General features: G+C 40.5%; 1 protein-coding gene across 7 annotated transcripts in view; it reads right to left on the reverse strand.

Annotated features, from left to right (window-relative positions):
* The window catches only part of LOC126999226 (E3 ubiquitin-protein ligase RBBP6-like), a 115,455-nt gene that overhangs the window by 52,588 nt on the left and 38,635 nt on the right, over positions 1-24,232 (reverse strand). For 5 of the 7 annotated variants that reach the window (XM_050861563.1, XM_050861564.1, XM_050861565.1 and 2 more), the window contains exon 4: positions 7,091-7,145. The exons of 1 other annotated variant lie outside the window; for it this stretch is intronic. In XM_050861563.1, coding sequence (XP_050717520.1) covers positions 7,091-7,145 — 55 coding nt within the window. Of the gene's footprint in view, positions 1-7,090; positions 7,146-12,192; positions 12,284-24,232 lie in introns of all 7 variants that reach the window. One more of the 7 variants, XM_050861562.1, reaches the window with a different exon arrangement.

A 24,232-nucleotide genomic window follows, 5' to 3' on the forward strand; every position in this document is an offset into this window, starting at 1 on the left:
TCCATACAGAGACGCAAGCATTAAACCCTACGCGGTGTTTGGATATTTGGCCCCAAACCACAACTTGTATCCCAGACTTCTGAAGTAGAAAAAAGAATTGAGTTCAGGAGGAAAAGTACTTCTTTGACATTTCTCCGGGAGGCCGAGTGTAGAGCTGCATGTGTATAGCAAATACTGTCTGTTAGAAATATTTTGAAAAATTAACCAAAATCTAATTCTCTCTTTTTTATAATTTACAGTATTTTTAATGTCTTTGGATTTATAAACATTCCTTATTCTAATACCAATTCAAATTTTTCACTAAACACTGAATCGCTCCAACTCTGTCATCTCCTGTATTGTGAGTCACAGCAGTTTTGTTATTTTAGTCACACAACGTAAGACAGTTCCTTGAAATTTTCCTGTTATTATTGTTACAAAATGTGTGAGTCAGGGCAGTACCAGCCACTTCCCATTTTTCTTAAAAAATATGTATTCCTAGTATGCAGTTTCTAATACACGAACCCTTCACCCACCCATTCTCCCGCCTATTAAGGGTGCCCTTTGTATAAACGTGTGTGTGTGTATATATATGTATGTATGTATATATATATATATATATATATATATATATATATATATATATATATATATATATATATATATATATATATATATATATATATATATATATATATATATATATATATATATATATATATATATATATATATATATATATATATATATATATATATATATATATATATATATATATATATATATATATATATATATATATATATATATATATATATATATATATATATATATATATATATATATATATATATATATATATATATATATATATATATATATATATATATATATATATATATATATATATATATATATATATATATATATATATATATATATATATATATATATATATATATATATATATATATATATATATATATATATATATATATATATATATATATATATATATATATATATATATATATATATATATATATATATATATATATATATATATATATATATATATATATATATATATATATATATATATATATATATATATATATATATATATATATATATATATATATATATATATATATATATATATATATAAATATATATATATATATATATATATATATATATATATATATATATATATATATATATATATATATATATATATATATATATATATATATATATATATATATATATATATATATATATATATATATATATATATATATATATATATATATATATATATATATATATATATATATATATATATATATATATATATATATATATATATATATATATATATATATATATATATATATATATATATATATATATATATATATATATATATATATATATATATATATATATATATATATATATATATATATATATATATATATATATATATATATATATATATATATATATATATATATATATATATATATATATATATATATATATATATATATATATATATATATGGCTTTTGGTTGATAGTAACACACAGGGCAGGATGCTGCATTTTAATGTGTGACTTGCACTCTTTCTGCCCCATGTGAGTTTGTCCTGTGCCAGTCTGTCCTGGAACTCAAGGTGCACTCGGAGTTATTCCAGCCGCATGTGTATGGGAATGCAGTGCTCCATCTGATGTGCAAGTCCCCACTACAGCCATGGCCAGTCACAGATCATGGCACTTAACACATTCTGGAGACCACTATGTCAGACTTGTGGCTGAGGCTGTGTTGTGTTGTGTTGTGTTCTGCTACTTGACTTGCTAGATGAGACTTGAGGGTGATGTGAGATGCCTTTACAACAGCCACTCAGGGAAGATACACAATAATATAAGAAGTACAAGTGGCCAGTCACCCTACACATAACAGATACTGAGAATAACTTATCTACCATCTGCCCTCCCTATTCATGAATCTATTTAACCTTCATTTTAAACTCAACTTCATATGTATTGACTACAAAGCTGCTGAATTTGTTCCACTCATCCACTACCCGGTCTGTAAACCAGTTCTTGCATATCCCATCTTGAACCTGTTTGTCACCATTGCTATGGGTAATAACACATTGAGTATAAGTATGCTATCAACATAAAACATGACTACATGAATGAGACTCCTATAGTCAGTCATGGTATCTTTTTAAAGGGTTTTTATTACTATTACTTTTTATTTTGATCAAATATATTACTCTGGTTGTCATCTATTACTCATCAATAATAAAAAAAACTCCTATGAGCAATTGCTTGACTTATCATTACTATTACACAAAAAATTTCTTATCTATGACAATTCTACAACACCCATATAATTGTTTATTACTATTATTTATTACTTGTACGTCATGTCCACATACAAGCGAACCAAATGAAAATCAAAAGTAATAGTAATAAAAGCCTTGTAATAAGTCCCGTGTCTACCTATTGTACATACTCGTGTAAGAGATTATTTTTTGGCAATTTTGGGAAGGCCAAGTTTGAGGAGTCCTCTTTTACATAGTCTACATTTCAAAGGGTTAATTTTAATTCTTAACTAAACTTATTGGAAGCATTGACTTTTTCTGAGATTGACTTATACATGAGAATATACGCAAGTCAGGTAAAGACAGCTTGCAGGGTGCAATGAAAAACAACACTGTTGTCTGTCCACACTGAACCCGTAGAATGACAAGGACTGCAACAGCCTTCACTTATCAGTGCTGCCTCAGCCCATCGAGGACTGAGGCAAACAGTGGCAGCCTATACTGCTTGAGAAAGGTGTGCTTGCTTCATTTCTTTACTCACTCTGCCTTACAAACTCTCCCTTCCCGGTCCACCAGTCACTCATCACTGTATTGCTTCCTGAATATTTCATCCACAACAAACCTTATTGGATTAGTGGGTCGTGCCACACAACCAACCACTCCTGAGGCTGCCTAGACAATATATAACTAGCTGCAGGCTATATAGATTATTCTTTTGTATTTTGGTATACAGTTATCACAAGTTAGTGCTGGGAAGCAAAATGCACAAAAAGTGGTTAGCAACTAAAAAATATCAAAATAATCTATCACAATTGCATTTTTAGAGGAGACATCCATTTATGGTTATCAAAATAAAATGCATTAGGACATAGCGAGGAAGGTTGTGTTGAGCTATTAAGCCCATCCACTTCGGGCAGTGGTGGGAACGGTTCCGCTAATCCACTAACCACTAATTAGCAAAGCTAACATTTTTGTTAGCTGATTAGTGTTTTCGCTAACTTTGGATAGAGTTAGCGGACAAATTAGCTTCCCCTAAATGTAGTTCCTTCTCTGCTAACTTTAAGTCCACTAAAAATTCATACAGGTTGTCCATTGTGGGCAGACACAGCACCAGTTGAGCCACATGGCGCAATAATTCCAGGGCTTCCACTTTTGGGCAAATTACAACTTAAAGGAGGGTAATTGGACAATTATCAAGGAAATTTTTTGGTATGTTAGGATAATGCAGCTTCCATTTCCAACTCTTTGAATTCGGGATTCAATAACAAAGTGAAATTTCAGGTCACTACCCAGCAAACCATCACCATCAAGCCTATATAAGTCTGTTTTTAAGGGTTATAAAGCCAAAATACTAAACCAAAGCTAAATTCATATAAAAAAGTTAGCGATTAGCATTAGCTTCCACTAATTTCTTTATCAGTTTAGCGGTTCAGCGTAAGCGAAGCTAACTCTTTAGTTAGTAGATTACCAGTTAGCGAAGCTAACTTTTCAGTTTGGGGTGCCCACCACTAGCTTCAGCTAACTTCAAGTTATGAGTGGTTGAGAAGCAGCTAAATAAGGAATGAATATAAGGGAAGCAAAACAGCATTGGGTTGCATTGGCGTGCTGCTCTCATACCCTAAAAGCTGCTATTTTTTTCCCCCACTCAAAGATCATTGTTACTAAGTATTTTTGGTTACAAAATAAACCCATTTGTGACAGCTGCCATCCACCCATGATGCTTCTGCTGTCAGCTGACCCAGGAGTGGCCAACCGATTGTCCTATGTCACTAAAGCCTCAAACTTATTCAAATTTGGGGTCACAGATGTTGGACCAAGCAACTCGTACCAATCCAGTGACACAAAACATGTTTGGACAGATATGGCCATACCGCAGCACATGGGCTACTCTTGAATAGTTTGGTCAAGGGTGTAAGCTTTCTGCTATCAGGATTATAAGTTTGAAAATGATAATTCTGTGGCAATAATTTCGATTTCTGGATGTAGTAGGTTCACTTAGCTGAGGTGTGGCAGCCAATATAGATAAAACAAGTGACTTCATTCACCTTGAGAATACATATGAACAGTGCAGATGTTTCAACTGCACACAGCAAACATTCTCGGAGGTGATGGTAAGAGGAGCCGGGCACAGCATATGCAAAACACTGCATCAGTTTCCTGTTATTCTAGATACCACCAGAGAACTTTGTTACACTTAACCCACGTTTAACCACGAAAGTTTTTCTCAAGAGATCCCCCTGAACGCAAAAGTCAGCGGAAAATGAGCTTTGAAACTGAGAAAATGTCATAAAAGGTGTTTTGTAGAAAATTTACTGGCGCACCCTGCTGTGAAATCCGTTTCTTTCTAGGTTGTCGCATTTGGCTGAAATTCCAAGATTCCAAAAAAATTCTAACTTTTTACTGGTGCAAGTACAGAATTTTTTTTGAAGAAAAGTTGCTCATTTTATCACGATAGAGTCTGTAAAATATAGTTTATAATCTTTGACCTGGAAATTTACTGCCTAGAGAGAGCCAAAGTTGCAATAAACTCGAAAAATAATATTGGTAAATTTTTGTAGCTTTTTCATTCTGGAATGAATTTCATTGAATAAAAGTTGTAGAAAATCATCCGTATAACTCAACTGTCAAATCAGATTATGATTTGGACAGACCATTTGGCTGGAATTCCATGACTCCCAAAAAACTCAAACTTCTGCTTCCCACTCCTCTGAACACTCCTGTGAACAAGATATTGGTTCAACTAGAACATCACGTATATCAGTGAAGGTGTAAAGACTATGCTCAGGGAAGGATGGTGGGGGTAAGGTAGGGAGAGGGGAGGGTAGATGACACATGACCTTGAACACTCAGGGCAAGAGATATTCCGATCACACTAATACTATTTTGTTTTTATTTTTTTGTTTCCTGGTAAAAACTGTCTGCTAATGTGCACTCTAGTACATACATATACACTAAACCACCTACATATTAAAAATTAAAAATAATAATAATAATAAAAGTCAAATAGGACATCATATTATATACAACATTTAAGAAAACAGGAACATGTGTTATCCGAGACTTTACAGCAGACAAAATAACCGTGTGGATCTATGACATCAACAAGTATGTCATTGTACTTCTGACAGTTGTGTCATTGTACTGAAAGGTTATGAAGATACTCCTACTCAAGGAATTAAAAATCATATCAGTTATGCATCCACTACTATATTCTTTACTTATTATGTTCTGGCAACCTTCATAAGCTCACCTATTGTTAGCCAGAATAGATTACATATATATTTATAGTAAATGACTAACTATAGATGATTTTAAACTGATGATTATGAAACATAGCATCTTTAACTCAATAGTCCTCTAATGGTACCCAGAAGAAAGGAAGCTGATGCCGACGAGGTCTCCATTTGCAGTGCCTGACTCTAAAAGTGAATAATGCACGAGTGAATACTGTATTACCGAGGAAAGGAATAGTTGCCCCACTGCTAAGATGAATCGTGCGACAGCCAATAACATCCATTACTCAGCCTTTCACCACATCTAAACACCTTCTCGCAACTAGCCCCGGTCTTCCTCGGCCGCAAACAATGTAATGACTAAACAAAGTGCTTTCCCATACTCTCCTTGGCATTGCTTAAGTTGGAGCAAAGTTCGACCAAATAGCACACACCACCTCAGGTTCAAATTTTATTGGCTAGAACATACAAAACATACAGGGATAAATAATGAAATATATATATATATATATGTATATATAAAACATGGCAATGCATAGGACAAATGTAGAGATGGATGACCACTTATTCCATCATTCAATCATACCTCACTGCCTATTGAGGTTTCACCGCCAAATACACACAAGGAAACTCTTATCTTAGTGCATGCTGTCTGCTGCTGTAGATGTAGCAGTGACACAGCATTATGGAAATAGTACAGCACCATCTACTTTTGGGGGACAAAAAAAAAAACTCCCAGACTATTTGCTAAACTACAAGTGATAAAACAAATATATGTACAGTTGCCAACAAAAATATTGATTCACTTTACTCTAAATTTAAAATTCAGTAGCCCCTTCCTTAGCAGTCACTAGGAGTAGGAGGGTGAGGGAGAGAGAGGGTGGGATGAGCTGTTTGTGGAGCAGAGTGGAGGGAGGGTGAGGATGGGAGTGGAGTGTGGAATGAGTAGGGGGGGTGGGAGGAAGAGAGGGGAGAGGGGAATGGATGAACGGAACAATTTAATTAATGCAAACACAAATGAAAGATTAAAATGGAGATTAGATTGATTTATGGATTGAGGGGAGAGCTGGTAACTCCCTTGTTCTCAGAGCACCAGGCTGAGTGGCTGGCCTCTGGCAGTCTCTTTGCATATATTCTTCTGTACTTGCTGCACTGTGTCACATGGGTACAAGAAGGGTGGAGGGTGAGGAAGACAAAAGGAAAGAGGGGATAAAATGTTAAGGGCAGAGATATGAGTGACTGACCACATGGAAGACGGCTGCCAAGTTTCTAGTTCAGAGAAAGGTGGAGCAATGTTCTTGTCCACAACTGTGCATATCATGAGGATGTGTGTGTGGGCGGCTTCATACCAACCCAATTAATGTGGTACCAATGTTGCAACCCAAACCACTAGAGTAAGAATGGGAAAGCAAGCAGCAGCACCCGTGTAGGCGCTGCCCGAGCTCTCCGCACCAAGGTTATGTATCCAAGGAACTTAAAGAGTACATGTGTTACCCTGCAGGAGATAAGTAAAGTTGCAAAGGTGATCCAGTCTTACATACGTTCATCAAGTTTGACGGGTTGGAAAGAAGCAGAGCAGTTGATTCCTTGTTGTCCCTGGAAATGAACAAAACAACATCAACACTCTGCATTCCATTTGCTACATCCTTCTCATAGCTTGACATTCACTTCAGAAACCTAGTAACCCATCGCCACAGGTTTCTGAGGCTACTGACAGTGATCTCAACACAGTTTCCTCCTACTATCTCTATGCTAACTTTCAATTCAAAGCTGGATGTTCCCTCTACAAACACGACATTACTTGCTCTCGTGCTCACAACCTTGACTCTTCAAAATCTTCCACCATCTGGCTTAGACTTCATTGTCACTATTACTAAATACATCTCTGCTGTCTATCTCTCACTGAACTCTACCAACTATATAAAATTCTTTGGCTATATAAATTCCAAAGTGGAGCACAACTTGACTCACTCTCCCTTCATCTTAGGAGATTTCAACATTCACCACCAGCTTTGGCTTTCATCCTTTCACTGACCAACCTGGTGAACAAGCCTACAACTTTGCTCTCCTCATTGATCTACAGCAGTTAGTTCAGCACCCTGTACATATCCATGACCACCTTGGAGATACGCCCAACACTCTAGACCTCTTCCTAACATCTAATCCTTCTGCTTATCATGTCAAACTGTTCTCTCCGTTGGGCTCCTCCAATCACAACCCTATTTCCGCATTTTGTCCTATTGTTCCTGTACAGCCTCTGGACCCATAGAAGAGGTCGTGCTTAAGCTCTGTGGGATGACCTCAGAATGTACTTATGCAATATCCTGTCAAATGATTACTGCTTCCAAGACAGAGACCCCTCTGTGTGTGCCCAGCACATTACTGAGGTGATTGTCCCTGGAATGGAGGCACACATTCCACATACTTTCTCTACCCCTCATGCTAAGAAGCCCTGGTTCAATCACGCTTGTTCTCATGTTATCCGAGATAAAGACAGCTCATAAGAGGTACCTGAGCCTTTTCACTCCTGCTAATCATGATATTTACATTTCTGCCCAGTCACACCAAATTTATTCTTCGACTCACCCAAAATTCTTTCATGAGTAGAAATCGTCACAGCCTTGCTTTCTCTAATTCTCCCAGAGACTTCTGGCACCAAACAAAAAATATCTAACAATTTTACTTCATCGTTCCCACCTCTTCTTAGTCCTGATGGCAGCACAGTTGTCACATCTGTCTCCCATCTGTTCCCTCAAACTTTCTCAGAAAATTCCAGTCACGACAATTCTGGGCACATTCCTTTCTCATCCCCCTTCTGGTTCTACTTTGCCTGTTATTAAAATTCTTATGAATTATGTTTTCTGTGCCCTCTCTGGTCTCCATCCTCAGAGGGCTTATGGGCCTGATGGAGTGCCTATTATTGTCCTTTAAAACCGTGCTTTGGTGCTGACACCCTGCCTGGTCAACTCCTTCATCTCTGCCTTTCAACATCTACCTTTCCTTCCTGCTGGAAGTATGCCTTCATACAGCCTGTGCCTAAGAAGGGTGACCGTTTCAATCCCTCAAACTAACATCCTATAGCGTTCTTGCTTTCTTATCTTTCTAAAGCTTTTAAAATAGTTCTCAAAAGGAACAGGAGCAGCATGTCAACTTCCGACTTCCTCTCTGATCGTCAGTATGGATTCCGCAAGGGGCGTTCCGTTGATGATCATCTTGCCCTCCTAACTGACTCCGGGTCCTCCTCTCTTAGCCACTTCAGGGAAACTTTTGCTGTTGCTTTAGACATCTTAAAAGCTTTTGACAGTCTGGCACAAATGTTTGCCTTCTAAACTACCCTCCAACAGATTCCATCTCTGTAGTCTCATCCCCAGTTTCCTTTCTGGACGATCTATCTCTGCTGTGCTAGACGGTCACTTCTTCCCCTAAACCTATCAACAGTGGTGCCTCGCAGGGCTCTCTTCGATCTCCTATTCTCTTACTGTTGTTCAGTAATGATAGTCTTTCCAAAATAAACTGTCCTGTCCACTCCAATGCTGATGACTTCTTTGCATTACTTAATATTCTTTAATAAAAGACCCTCCCTACAGGAATTACAAGACTCTAGACTGGATACTACAGAATGCTTAACCTCAGATCTTGCTATCATTTCTGAATGGGGCAGGAGGAACTTGGTGTCCTTAAAAATGCTTCAAAGCTCATTTCTCCACCTGTCAACTCAACACAATCTTCCATACTCCTATCCCCTATTCTGTGACAACTCAGTTGTCCCCTTCTTCTACAACAAACATTCTTTGTCTACCCTTAACTCAAAATTTGAACTGGAAACTTCAAATCTCATCTCTTGCTGAATCAGCTTCCTTGAGGTTAGACGTTCTGTATTGTCTCCACCAAATCTTTTCCCCCTTAGAGATGCTCTCCATATACAGGGGCCTTGTCTGCCCTCATATGGAGTTTGCATTCATGTGAGGGGGACATCTACATACACAGCTCTGCTAGACAGTGGAGTCAAAGGTTCTGATAATGTCTCATCAACTCCCCTCTTATCGGCAGTCATCTACCTCTTAAATTTTGCCGCAATGTTGTACTTCAATCATCATCATCAATGTCGTTTAACGTCCATACTTTCCCATTTAAGATGGGGTTGGACAAGCCATGACTGCTCTCCACATCTCCCGATCTTGTGCCATATCTTCCTCTATCCCTAATATATTCATATCCTCCATCACACACCCACTCCACTTTTTCCTAGGCCTTCCTACTGGCCACCATCCCCTAACTCTCACCTCCTCCACCTCCCTCAGCACCCCCTCCCCCGCTCGTTTCACATGTCCAAATCATCTTAGTTTTCTCTTCCTCAACTCAACAGAAAGGTCCTCAACCCCACACATCTCGGCTACTTCATTGCTAGACTTCCCGTCCTGCCACCTCCCTCCTGCCATGTATCTCAGCATCCTGCGATCACAGCTGCGTAAAACGTCCATCAGTCTGCTCATCAGTGTCCATGTTTCTGCTCCGTACAAGAGAGCAGATCTCCCACAGGCTTTGTATGCACTTCCTCTGCTCCTCAATCTTATGCTGCGGTTCACTAACAGACTGGGCATTTCTCGCCACCTTCTCCATGCAACTGCCACTCTTGCCCTCACTGCTCTCTCCACTCCTGCTTCACAGTCCAACACATCTCCCAAAGAGCAGAATTTTTGTACCTCCACCAACACACCTCCACCTTGGACACACAAAGTCCCACGGTGGTGGGGGCAAGCAGTGTCCATCATATGAAGGAAAGGCTGGATGAATGTAGATATGGAGACAGGACTATTAGAGCTTAAGCTCAGGCCCTGTAGACTACAAATAGGTAAATACCCTTCGCAAATTTCTAAGCCCCGAGCATCGCCGATGACACCACTTGTTACACTCTGAACACAATAATTTGTTGTACTTCTATCTTCTATCAATTCTTTAGCACTAACTGCTTTTCTGAACTTGCTAGCTGCATGTCTGCCCCCCTACCACAGCCCTGCTGCACACAACTTCTTACTCTTGCTCATCCCTATTCAATCCAAATCCCTTTGCAAGAGTTAACCTGTATTTTCATTCTTTTAGCCCTTCTGCTGGTAAACTCTGGAACAGCCTTCCTCCATCTGTATTTCCTCCAGTCTCTGACTTGACCTCTTTCAAGAGGAGAGTATCAAGACACCTCTCCTTCCAAAATTGACCTCTCTTCTAGCTTTTTATTCTTTTTCTTTTACTGAAGCAGCACCTAGTGGGCTCTTTTGTTGTTTTTAGTTTTTGCCTTTAAGCTGCCTCCCTTGCTGTAAAAGGAATGATGGGAAAACTAAAACCCAAGCCGTGCACTGCTGGGTGAATAGCTACTGCAATGTAAAGGAACCACAGGGCTGATCTGGTCACAGGTGGAGTAGAGCTGTTAGTGTATTTCCAAACATTTTATATTGTAAATTGTTCACTGAGATCAGACCCATGGCAGAAAGCAATGGAGCCTTTGCTACAACATTAACCCTTTCAATACGATGACGCCTACGTAGGCGTCATGAAGCCCCAGTAGCATATACGATGACGCCTACGTAGGCGTCATATTTCTATTCTGTTTCTTCTTCTATTGAGTTGTCCCGTACTTTGTGTTGGTTACTAGGTAAAGACGCCGTATGCTGTCCTTGAAATCCTATTGCTCCTCCCACCATCCTTGTTCCCACCAATCACAAAAAAAATTAGTTACAGTATGCACCGCCTTCTTCCCGCCTTGTGTCTAAAATTAGGAAGTCTCTCTCTCTCTCTCTCTCTCTCTCTCTCTCTCTCTCAGACACCGAGGCGCCGACCAACGTTGCCAGATTGTCGTACTAGGCCTTCTGTCTGCCAATTTCCGACCCAAAAATCTGCCTCCTCGACCCGAATAACTGCCTTCATATACAGTTATCATTAGAATGGTTAACTATTGGTGTGTTTTGGCAATAGTTATGGCTCAGAAACCGGTAAATACGAGGCTACGAGTATGATAATCTGGCAACGGTGGCGCCGACACCATCACATCTCGCCCACCTCTCTCTCTCTCTCTCTCTCTCTCGCTGATAATTTCTCGACATTCTTCCTCCTCTACACAATCATCTGCTTTCTCTATTTCTTTCCCCCTTGCCCCTTTCTCCCCTTTCTTTATTTCATTTTTTTTTCGCTTAGTTAATGATTTAGATAATACAAGTCCAGGAATACACCCCCTTTATTCCATTAAACCTCTGGCTCATTATACTGATCATTTTGCTCCTTCAAGCATGTAATCCAATCATTAAGCAGGGATACCTGTAGTAATGAAGAGGGCAGTGGAGAAGGCCCATACCATTTAACCCAGTAACTGTGGGGATCATGTTTCTTAAAGGCTCCTGCTTAATTAATGAGAAAAATTATCACTCACGCAAATCATTATATAACACATATCAATGCATTTCTGATCAGTTTATGCATCCTCTATTTTTGGGGTTTGTGTCAGGGCAAAAATTTGGCCCGTCGCTGCTACCGCGTTAACTTGGGACAATACTGCTGTGAAGTACTACCTTTCTGGGGGGGCTTGACTGAATCTCTCTCTCTCTCTCTCTCTCTCTCTCTCTCTCTCTCTCTCTCTCTCTCTCTCTGTACTCACCATGGTTTCTTCATCTGGGCAGGGTCGATGGGCACTCTGGCGACGATGAGGGATGAGTTCTTAGGAATCAGGGTCTTGTCATTGGTGTACACTGGAATGGGAATATAACTCAAATTCCTTTTCACGATCTCATCAAAGGTGCAAACTCCACTCTACTTGCTTTCCTCTCTCCCATGGTTTACACTCATTTAAAAAGAAAGTATCAAGACATCAATGGAACTATTGTATTTGCTGGCATTGAAGATGCAGTTTTTTTTTCTAAAAATACGACAAAACCTGAGCATGCATCTTGGATACCAAATGTTGCATTAGCTGTATGCATAACCTTGGCCTACAAGAAATGTACAGATAAGATATTCTTGCTGCTATTGTTTTTGACAGTCTAACAGAACCTACTCGCCCTGGCAGTCTCGTGTGACAAGGAAACTCTCTTGGCAGCCACTGTTGGTTGTTTTGGTGTTGGTAACGGTCTTGGTGTGGGAATTGGTGACTCCAAGGTGTCCTTTGTATTGTATATTTGTGTGGTTTGTCCAGAGGCGTTCCTAGAGTATTTGGTACCCAGGGCGAAGCATAATTTTGCACCCCCCTCCCAAGGTGTGTGTGTGTGTGTGTGTGTTTGTATATATATATATATATATATATATATATATATATATATATATATATATATATATATATATATATATATACAGTCCCTCAAATAGTATGGTTTCCAATAGTATGGTTTCGGTTTTATACGGATTGTCATGGAAGAATTTTTTTAGGATTTTTAAATTTCCCACTCGTCGCACCAAGTAGCCATGGCGTGAATGGCAATACTGTTCTACCATGACACCTGCTGAAGGTACCCCAAAGCGTTCGAGAAAGGTGTTCACCTTGCTGAAGAATTCAGATTTAGGAGGTTACGTTTTGGGATGAGTTACTTTGCAGTAGGGAGAGCATATCACGAGAAAGTGAGCAGTGTTTGCTGTATTTATCATAGTGTAAAAGAAATTCTTGCCGCAGTATTATAACTGCCAGTGCTCCAAAAGTGCTGCAAGAGTAAAGATAAAGGCCGTCCTTTTACTTAGCTTCATCGTTGCTATGGTAACGGCATCTCACTTGCAGCAAAATGGGGTACGCTGATCTTCCTGATGCAATGGCAGCACTTATGTGTTTGTTTGGGCCGCCATATTTGCTGATGACGTCATCACAGCACAGAGGTGTTCCACCTCTCAAAGCCGGGAGCAGAGCGGACGTGCCGAGTTGGCAACTCGTGCTGCAGCGTAACGCATTTGAGACGTAACGAGAGTACCAATTCCCTCTCTCAAACACAGCCCAGGAGTGTTTCTAGGGGGGGACACTAATTTTATACGGATTTTCGAATAGTACGGGGCTCCTGAGTCCCTAACCCCCGTACTATTTGAGGGACGACTGTATATATACACAATCGTGCCAAATATATTCTTCGATTTACCAAAACATCTTTCATAAATAGAAAATGTCAAAACCTTGCTTTTCCTAATTCTTCCCGTGACTTCTGGCACCTAGCCAAAAATATCTTCTCCAATTTCACTTCTTCATCTTCCCTACTCTCCTTAACCTGACAGCAGCACCGCCATCTCATCTATCTCTTAGGCTGAACTCTTCTCTCAAAATTTCTGTAAAAACTCCACTCTGGACGATTCTGGGCATATTCCTCCTACTCATCCCCCCTCTGACTCCTTTATGCCTGTTATTAAGATTCTTATGAGTGATGTTTTCTATGCCCTCTCTGACATCAACTCTCAGAAGGCTTATGGACCTGATGGAGTGCCTCCTATTGTACTACTTAAAAACTGTGCCTCCGTGCTGACACCCTGCCTGGACAAACTCTTTCGCCTCTGCCTATCAACATCTACCTTTCCTTCCTGCTGGAAGTATGCCTTCATACAGCCTGTGCCTAAGAAGGGTGACCGTTCCAATCCCTCAAACTACTGCCCAATAGCTTTATTTTCCTGCCTATCTACAGCTTTTGAATCAATCCTTAACCGGAAGTTTCATAAGCGCCTATCCACTTCTGACCTTCTATCTGATCGCCAGTACGGGTTCTGCAAGGGGCATTCTACTGGCGATCTTCTTGCTCTCTTAACTGATTCTTGGTCATCCTCTCTTGGCCGTTTAGGTGAAAATTTCTCATTTGCGCTAGACATATTGAAAGCCTTCGATAGAGTCTGGCACAAGTCTTTGCTTTCTAAACTGCCCTCTTTCGGATTCTATCCCTCTCTCTGTTCCTTTATCTCCAGTTTCCTTTCCGGCCGTTCTATCTCTGCTGTGGTAGACGGTCACTGTTCTTCCCCTAAACCTAACCTATCAACAGTGGTGTCCCACAGGGCTCTGTCCTATCACCCACTGTCTTCCTGTTATTCATCAATGATCTTCTTTCCATAACAAACTGTCCTGTCCACTCATACTCTGATGACTCTACTCTGCATTATTCAATCACCCACTGTCTTCCTGTTATTCATCAATGATCTTTCCATAACAAACTGTCCTATCCACTCATACGCTGATGACTCTACTCTGCATTATTTATTCATCTTCTTTAAACAGAAGACCCTCTCTCCCAGAATTACAAGACTCGAGACTGGAGGCTGCAAAACGCTTAACTTCAGACCTTGCTATCATTTCCGATTGGGGTAAAAGGAACCTTGTGCCCTTCAGTGCCTCAAAAACCCAGTTTCTCCACCTATCAACTCGACACAATCTTTCAAACACCTATCCCCTATTCTTCGACAACACCCAACTGTCACTTTCTTCAACACTACATATCCTCGGTCTATCTTTAGCTCAAAATCTCAACTGAAACTTCACATCTCCTCTCTTACTAAATCAGCTTCATCGAGATTGGCCGTTCTGTATCATCTCCACCAGTTCTTCTCCCCCGCACAGATGCTTTCCACATACAGGGGCCTTGTCCGCCCTCATATGGAGTATGCATCTCACGTGTGGGGGGCTCCACTCACACAGCTCTTCTGGACTGAGTGGAGTCTAAGGCTCTTCGTCTCATCAGCTCTCCTTCTCTTACTGACACTACCTCTCAAATTCCACTGCCATGTTGCTTCTTTATCTATCTTCTATCAATATTTTCATGCTGACTGCTCTTCTGAACTTGCTAACTGCATGCCTCCCCCCCTCCCGCGGCGCCGCTGCACACGACTTTCTACTCATGCTCATCCCTATACTGTCCAAACCCCTTATGCAAGAATTAACCAGCATTTCCATTCTTTCATCCCCTTCACTGGTAAACTCTGGAACAGTCTTCCTTTGTCTGACTTGACCTCTTTCAAGAAGAGTGTATCAAGACACCTCTCCATCCGAAATTGACCTATCTTTTGGCTTCTCTATACTTTTTACTTTTGTGAGAGCACCGAGTAGCGGGCCTTTTATGTACTCTTTTTGTTGCCCTTGATGTAATATATATATATATATATATATATATATATATATATATATATATATATATATATATATATATATATATATATATATATATATATATATATATATATATATATATATATATATATATATATAAATATATATATATATATATATATATATATATATATATATATATATATATATATATATATATATAAATAATAATAGATAAATAATAAATAATAGATAATAATAAATAATTAATAAATAAATAATAAATAAAATTATAAATAATAGATAATAATAAATAAAACAGGCAGGCAGCGGCGGCAGGGCTGCACCGCATGCGGCAGGAACGAAGATTCGTGAGCAGCAGGCGTGGCTGTGACGCTTGTAACGGCGCACATTTATGTGCACAGTACAGACACCTAAGTCGCAATTTGCGTAAGACACTCATATAATGAAGGGTTAATGTTGATGCTGCTATATCAGGCGCAGCTACGCATGTTAGGGCACTGCTTAGGGTCTGCTACATGGTGCAACTTTTGTTGCAGGCTGGGTAGGCACGAGGGTAAAGTAGCCCGTGCTTACCCCTGAGGCCTTCCATGTTCAAATGCGTGCTCCCTCACTAGACTTTTGCCGCTCGTGGGTGGGAAGCATCAGGCTCACGAAGTTATTTAGTGGGGGAAGGGAGTAAGTACTTCCAAGAAAATTAAAAGGGGACGTCGTGAAAAAAAGTTTGGGAGCCACCTGACATTTTCACACCGAGGTGCATCCTGTACCTGTATAACCAGAAAAGTGTAGATTCAAAAGTCTTGCTTAAAAACTTGACATGATGATAAACACTAATACGTACACACGGCACACGCGGCCAGACAGCCATGCCTTGCAGCGTCACAGCCTCATACTAACAAACTTTTAAGGTTCCTTCACCCTGCTGTTTGTCACAGTACTAGTGTGGTGCCGCAAGCCATGTTTGTCCTGAGCCTCTACTGTCATGTTCTGGTGTGTTATGTACACATTTTACCCCACACGTCACCGCCATAACCAAGCACACGGCAAACACACACCGCCACAAAGCACAGCCCTCGCCATCCTGACGGCCCCTGTGCACACAGCCCCCAGCAGTCCTGTATCTTAAGATCTATGTACTAAAAGGTTGCCAAAAAATGACTCTTATACCTTACAGCAGCAGGCGTTCACAATTACAGCCTCCAGTCACCAGTGTGCACGGTGCAGCACTCAGCAGGCCTCTATGGCATGGCGCGGCATACTGACTTGCTACATGCCTATTATTTTACATATATATATTCATGGTTTTGAATGCCCTCCCTTAACCCTTAAGGTACGGGTGGTGATATATTTCTCTGGATGGTGTGCACGGGGAAAATTTAGGCATTTAAAAGAGGTGGAAATGGTGTCTTTCTTCTTTGCAATAATTGTATATTCATGTAGTATATATGGTGGTGTAACAAAACTTCTCTCCTAATAATAATAATAAAAAAATGACAGCCGAAAATATTGCACATTTTCTCGTGGCCGTGACGCGTCGCGTGAAAGCACCCCACTTGCTTTCACTCTCTCTCTCTCTCTCTCTCTCTCTCTCTCTCTCCTACTTGCTGCTCCCTCCTCTGTCAATGTCACTACCATAGCAGTCATCACAGTCACTGTCACTTTGATTCGCCCGTGCTCTACCTCAGCCCGGAGCAGAGGAACTGCTTGACGTGTCACGAGACATGACAGATGTATTCTGAACAAAATTGGAAAATGATCTGTGGCCTTCGGTAGGCTGCGCGCTGGAGACGAATGAGTGTGTATGGATGCCAGATGCCTCCACCATTCTTCTGAGTCAAGAACTGGCGGTATATTTGAAACGTAGGGAGCGTAGAGTGTGATGATTATATATATGATCCCCGTACGGGTGGGGCGTGTGGTAGTGCACTTATATATATGATCGCCGTAATCTAAGGGTTAATTTATTAGGCTATTATTATTATTATATTATCCCCATACATCACTTACTATTCCAGCCAGACAAATTCAGAGACAACCACTGAAAAGCAGAAAACAAACTGGCTGACAATAATTATTGTTATTATCACCCTTATTATTACAATTCTTCTTCAGTTTTTCTTCTTCTTATTATTATTATTGTTCTTATTATTATATATCTGCATGATACTTGTCACTTAACGATGATTTTGGTGTTCTACATGAAATGATAATAATAATTAAGATAATAATAATAATAATAATAATAAGTTATTATTATTATGATAATAATACAGAAGCATGCAACGAAGATGTTTCCATGACGAGCTTGTTTTGTTTCTGTCATGCACTTAGGCATCTCCCCTCTCACCTACCTACGATACCGTTCAGCGAGATTCATGCTACAACAAACACTTAGGCGTCTCCCCTCTCACCTACCTCTCTCACCTACCTACGATACTGCTCAGCGAGATTCATGCTACAACAAACACTTAGGCATCTCCTCTCACCTACCTACGATACCGCTCAGCGAGAGTCATGCTACAACAACCACGTAGGTGTCTCCCCTCTCACCGACCTCCGAGATCTGGGGGGCGCGGGCCCGGGTGTCGTGTCTCCTTGTGGGGTTCCCCCCACACACTTCTACAAATGAGTATGGCAACAAATGGGGACTCCCAAATAGACCATTTGGGGGGGCAGCAGGCCCCTTTGTTGGGGGTCATTTTATATGACCCCAACACCCCAGTCCTTAGCTACGTCACTGAATTCAGCCATTAGACTTGAGCCTGTATCGTGGCACCCCCCTCAAGCTGTCACCCGGGGGGGACTACCCCACCCCCTTTACTGTGCCACTGGGTTTGTCACGTTCATGTGGTAATAAAAAATTGTAATAAAACCAGTAATCCAAACAGTATATTCTAATGGTAGTGTGAGATTTAAGCACACACTCCCTCTACTAGTCTTGGTCTTGGTCACTGGCCAGGCACCGCTAGTCAAGATAAAGGCTCATCAGTAGTAAACACACCTCCAGAGCTTACAGGTCACCTTCAATATACGGCTGTTCTTTCAGTATGGTATGTGTGTTGCGTATACAGGTAATCCTCCAGTTACAGAGCACTTTGGGACAGCCAGGCCAGTCGTAAGTTGAATCAATCATGAGCCAAAATTTACATTGAAAAATAAAATAAAATACAGGTAATACTCGAGTTATGACATGCGACTTACAACCTCTTGCCCTTATGACCAGGCCAATAATAGTAATATTTGGTTAAGTAACGAGTTGAGATAATATCCCACCGTGGGTAGAGCAGCTGTTTGTACACGAGCTCCCACACTTCCCCTCCCACCCCCACCCCAGTGCCCTCCTCAGTCCTCATGCACTGGCAGGAGGAGGGAAGGGTGAGTGGGCTGGGGTGGCCCACCCATGCTTCTTCCCTCAGTTGCCCTTGAAACTCACGTTGTAAGTACTACTCATGCTGCAGTCACTATAGTCTGTTTCATTCCGTCTGGCCACCAACAAAGCGGAAATTTTGATAGATGTGGCACCTGCACATTTCTAGTTTGTGTATGCGTGACAATCATCTGTTGTGATAGATATTCAAGCTTATTTTTCAATAACTTATTTGAATGTTTATGTATACAAAAAACAACTTTCGTTTGCATCGATAATCTAACATACAAGCACGCGAAAAGACAAGATTGTATCAAATAACATAGCGGCACATCATGCTCAAACGATCTGTGGTTTTTCAAATTCTTTGATTGATAGCTCATTTCAGGTATATTAAAAGACATCTGGCTCTGTAAGTGCAAATAAAGGGTAGGGCTATCTTAATAATTTACTGCATGTAAATAACGATTAATAACATAAATAACATTAAAGAGTATAATTGTTGAATGCAATGCTAGGCTATTTCAAATATTAGGCTACCCATGTTATTTACATGCAACAAGTCAAAATTCCTTATTAGACACTTAAGAGAGTCGTATGTCACTTAATTTATGTAGCCTATACCTGACTGAGATGAAATATGAGTATCTGAAAGGCTATACACTACCCTCTCGAGTTTCGCGCTTGCTTTGTTCCGAAGGTATAGCGCTAAACTCGAGGATCGCGAAACTTGAGGTATTGAAAACACTGAAGAAGCGCTTATCTGTTCCGACCCGCGAAGATTTTTATTTATTTTTTTATTTTTTATTTTTTTTTACATTTGGGCTATGGCGCCGGTAGACTATCCATCTAGGCCAGATGGTCGGCCCCGAGCCCGTCATGGCGCAGGCAACTGTTTATAGTGGCGCTATTATAATTGGCTCATGCTACCCCCCGGAGCTCACTTTTTCTCCTTCTTTACTGTATCCTTTGTTATCTCAAAATACATACCTTGGAAAAAGGAATAAAACAGGAAGAGAGAACAGGTCATTTTAAAGCCACAGATGAAGCCTTACAATTGGCTGAGCTCTGAAAACACACTTGTGATTCGCTGGGAGTCTGATGACGTCATTGATGTCGTTCACCCGGCCAGCGGCCTCGCTGCCTTGGGGCAGTGTCACACTAGCCGTTTTCCTCTAACTGTTGCGGCTACTGGCAACGCCCGTGCGCCCATCCGGGAGCGAGTTGTCGGTTGTCCATAACCTGGTGTCACACTGGGCCTTTTTCTTCCCACCACGTTGGCGGCAGCTTGGGCGTCACACACGGCCAAGGTCGGTTGCCCATATCCACATCCACAATGTAAACAAAGCACTTGCCCTGAATCGACAAGTTATGGATTTGTTGCTGCAGTGAAATGGCAGAAAGAAGCTATTGTGGGTCTGCCGTGTCTGTGGTTCCTCCGTGCCAGTTCTCATTGTCACCATTGCGCGTGAGAGGCCAACCCACCCATCTAGACTCCGACCACATAAACACGTGGATCGAGTAACAACAAAGACACACACTCACACACACACGCACGCACACACCAGACTCATCATGAACCATGGCAGATGTTCCTCACTGACAAAAATGGCTTTGCCATTTCCTAGAGTGTGTTAGAACTTATTTGGTGAGTGGTTCATACAAACCAAACATACCCAATGGCAAGAAGAGAGCAGTGTTAAAGACGACTGCTCTCTTCTTACCAAGAGCTAGGTTTGGTTCATGTGAACCACTCACCAAATACGTTCTAACACACTCAAGAAATGGTGAAGTCGTTTCTGTTGGTCAAACATCTGCAATGGTTCCTAATGAGTCTTTTGTGTGTGTGTGTGTGTGTGTTTGTTGTTATTCGATCCATGTGTTTATGTGATTGAGTCAAGATGGGTGGATTGGCCGTGCACGCGCAATGGTGACAATGAGAACTGGCATAGAGGAACCACAGGCATGCCACACCCACAACTGTTTCTTCCTTCCATTTAACTGCAGCAACAAGTCCATAACGTGGGTAATGGCAGCACAAGCCGCAACAGCCCTTACTTTAGCAGACGATGTCATGTTGATACGGGGCAAGTGCTTTGTTTACGTTGTGGATGTGAATACGGGCAACCGACCTTGGATGTGTGTGATGCACACCAGGAATAGTTGGAGTTGCCGGTTGCCCCTGCCGCCAACGCATTAATTGGGAAGAAAAATGCCCTGTGTGACACCAGCTTACGGATAACCGTGAACTCGCTCCTGGTTGGGCGTACGGGCGTTGACCGTAGCCCCAATGGTTGGACGAAAACGGCCATTGTGACACCACCTTAAGGCAGTGAAGCCGCTGATAGTGAGCGTCGGCGGTGATGTCATCGGACTCCTAGCGAATCACAAGAGTGTTTTCAGAACTGTCAGCCAATCGTAAGGCAGCTACCTTCAACTGCGGCTTCAAAATGACCCATTCCCTCTCTCTCTCTCTCTCTCTCTCTCTCTCTCTCTCTCTCTTGCCATAGCCACAATGTTTGGAGGAAAACATCCAGTGATACGACCTTTAAAGGTAGCGTGCGTGACGCCGATGGTAAGTAGACGTGACCTGTACGTGTCAAAGCAGCGCAAAACTCGGGGTGATAATGTGCGAAAGTCGGGATGGTAAGAATTTAGGACTAACCGCGAAACTCGTGGATCGCGAAACTCGGATAGCGCGAAACTCGAGAAGGTACTGTAGATCATTCGAGCATGATGAGAATATACTGTTTGATAAACAAGTTGTTCCTTCGGGTGCTTATATGGTAATTATCGATGAAAATCTTCTGTGTGCAGTTCATATATGATGGCTTGAGGGTTTTTTGTATACACAAACATTTAAATATATCAATGAAAATATAAAGTTGATATTCACGCAATCACGAACTCATAATGCGCAGGTGCCACATCTACATTCGCGAGTGGCCAGACGGAATGAAATGGACTATAGTCACTACTCTACCAATTTATAGGCCTACAGTCTGCTATACAAGCATGCTGCTAGAGGACAGTTCTTTTCAGAAATAGTATTTTATGCTCAGGACCTCAAGTTTGGAATTCTTTGCCAGTAGAAATAAAAATCTCCTTAATAGTAATAATTTCTCTCTATTTAAAAGTCAGTAAAAACACACTTATTTGCAATCCAAAACAATCACGTTAAAATTATAATTTATTCCTGAAACATGAACACAAATTTACATTATTAAATCTAATCAGTGAATTGCATAGTACTATTGTCCATATTATTTTTATTATTGTTATTATTATTATTATTATTATTATTATTATTGTTATTATTATTATTATTATTATTATTATTGTTATTATTATTATTATTGTTGATGCTGTTGTAGTTGTTATTATAGTTAACATTTTAGATATAACTATTATAACTTCATCTGGTATTATAGTTAATGTTGTTATTTATTGTATATTTGTATTTAGCTTTATGGTTGGGAGCTATCTGCAACCTTTAGAAATATTATTAATAGTGCAATGAAATAAATATACAGTCTGTCGGGAAGCTTCGGCTTGACAGGCTAGATTCGTTGCCAGAATTATAATTATATTTATATGTATATATCAATGTGTGTATATTATGGCAATAAACATTACTTACTTACTTACTACTATTATCTAGCACACGCTAGCTGGCTAGTACGTGAACTGACCAGAGTGGAGTGAGTCTACCTAGTTATCTTCACTGTTTATGAGTCTTTGCTGCATTTGGTTGATCCACAAGCCTCCACAACTCTCCACGAGAGGTGGGGGAGTGAGCAAAACCAGACAGTTGATCAGCTGATTGCAACCAAAATGGCATCCCACAACAACAGCTCCTTCACAATGTTCCCGCAGCAGCCATTATAGGCAACCGTTTACCAGAAACAACAATCATAGTTGAAGGACACATTCACAGAGGGTAGGAATGGCCACTCATAACTATAGTGCCCCCCCCCCTCCCCCCCCACACACACACACACAACCCCCTGCACAATGACTTGATGGGCATTCGGCTACTGTTACCATCTTGGCACAACCAGGTAGCTCCATCGCATAATGTTGCATGGCTTAGGGTCTCCCAAACCAAGGGCTGGGATGAGGCAAGCACATGAGAGAAGAGGCAGGGTAGGGGAGAAGTTAGGAGGCGCGGGAACTCTGCTCGATCCGCAACAGGACATTTAAATAATAATATTTCATTTAATTTTTCATGATAATTTTGACTAACAACCAATTCAACTTAAGACTGGCCTGGCCTGTCGATCCCAAACCCCATTGTAACTCGAGAACCATCTACACAGACACTACCCTACTTACGAACATTAACCCCTAAATAATAATAACAATGAAAATTATATTAAGATAATCTTCTTGATCTTGATTTATAATGCAAAGGGCACCCATTTGGGTGTATAACATGCATATTTGTGTTGGCTGTTGGGGGGGACAGGGGAGCTGGGTGTGCAGGGGAGGGAAATGAATCAGGTGTAATTGTTAAGTGTCACCACAACACACCAACACTTAACAATTACATTTGATTCACTTCCCTCCCCTGCACACCCGGCTCCCCCGTCCCCTCAACAGCCAACAAATATGCTTGTTATGCACCTGTACGGGTGCCCTGCGCATCATAGATCCAGATCCAGGTGTGTTGTGGTGACAAGTGAGTGTGTATTTGTTTTCTGAATGAGCCTATCGTACCACAGTCTAAAATCCGTTGAGAGAGGCTGTTCCAGTCGCGTATGGTGCGTGGAAAGTATGAGTGCTTGTATGCGTCAGTGTTGGTGATATATTTTGTATTTATGGATGTGTGTGTTACAAGTACGTTGACTGTTTGCGTTGTGTAAGTATGTACGTGGATCAAAGTCAATGTGAGTGTTTGTGATCTTGTACATAAGTGTAAGTCTGTGTGCTTATCTGTGTATGTGAAGAGGTTCCATGTTTATTTGTTCCGTGTTGTGATGCCAGGCATTCGAGTGTAATTGTTTGTAATGAACCAAGCCGCCTTGGTGTTGATTTGTTCTAACCTACCAATGTTTCTGTGTGTGTAAGGATCCCACACCGTGGAGCAGTACTCCAGTGTTGGTCTCACAAGTGTGTCATAAGCTGTGTGTTTAATGTCAGGTGTGCAGTTATGTAAATTCCTCCTCAGGAACCCCAGAGTTCGGTTGGCTGTGGCACTGATGTGGTCTATGTGGGTGTTGAACTTAAGGTTAGTGGATAGGTGGACACCAAGAT

The sequence above is a fragment of the Eriocheir sinensis genome, chromosome 16 (genome assembly GCF_024679095.1).
Source record: "Eriocheir sinensis breed Jianghai 21 chromosome 16, ASM2467909v1, whole genome shotgun sequence".
Lineage (NCBI taxonomy): Eukaryota > Metazoa > Arthropoda > Malacostraca > Decapoda > Varunidae > Eriocheir > Eriocheir sinensis.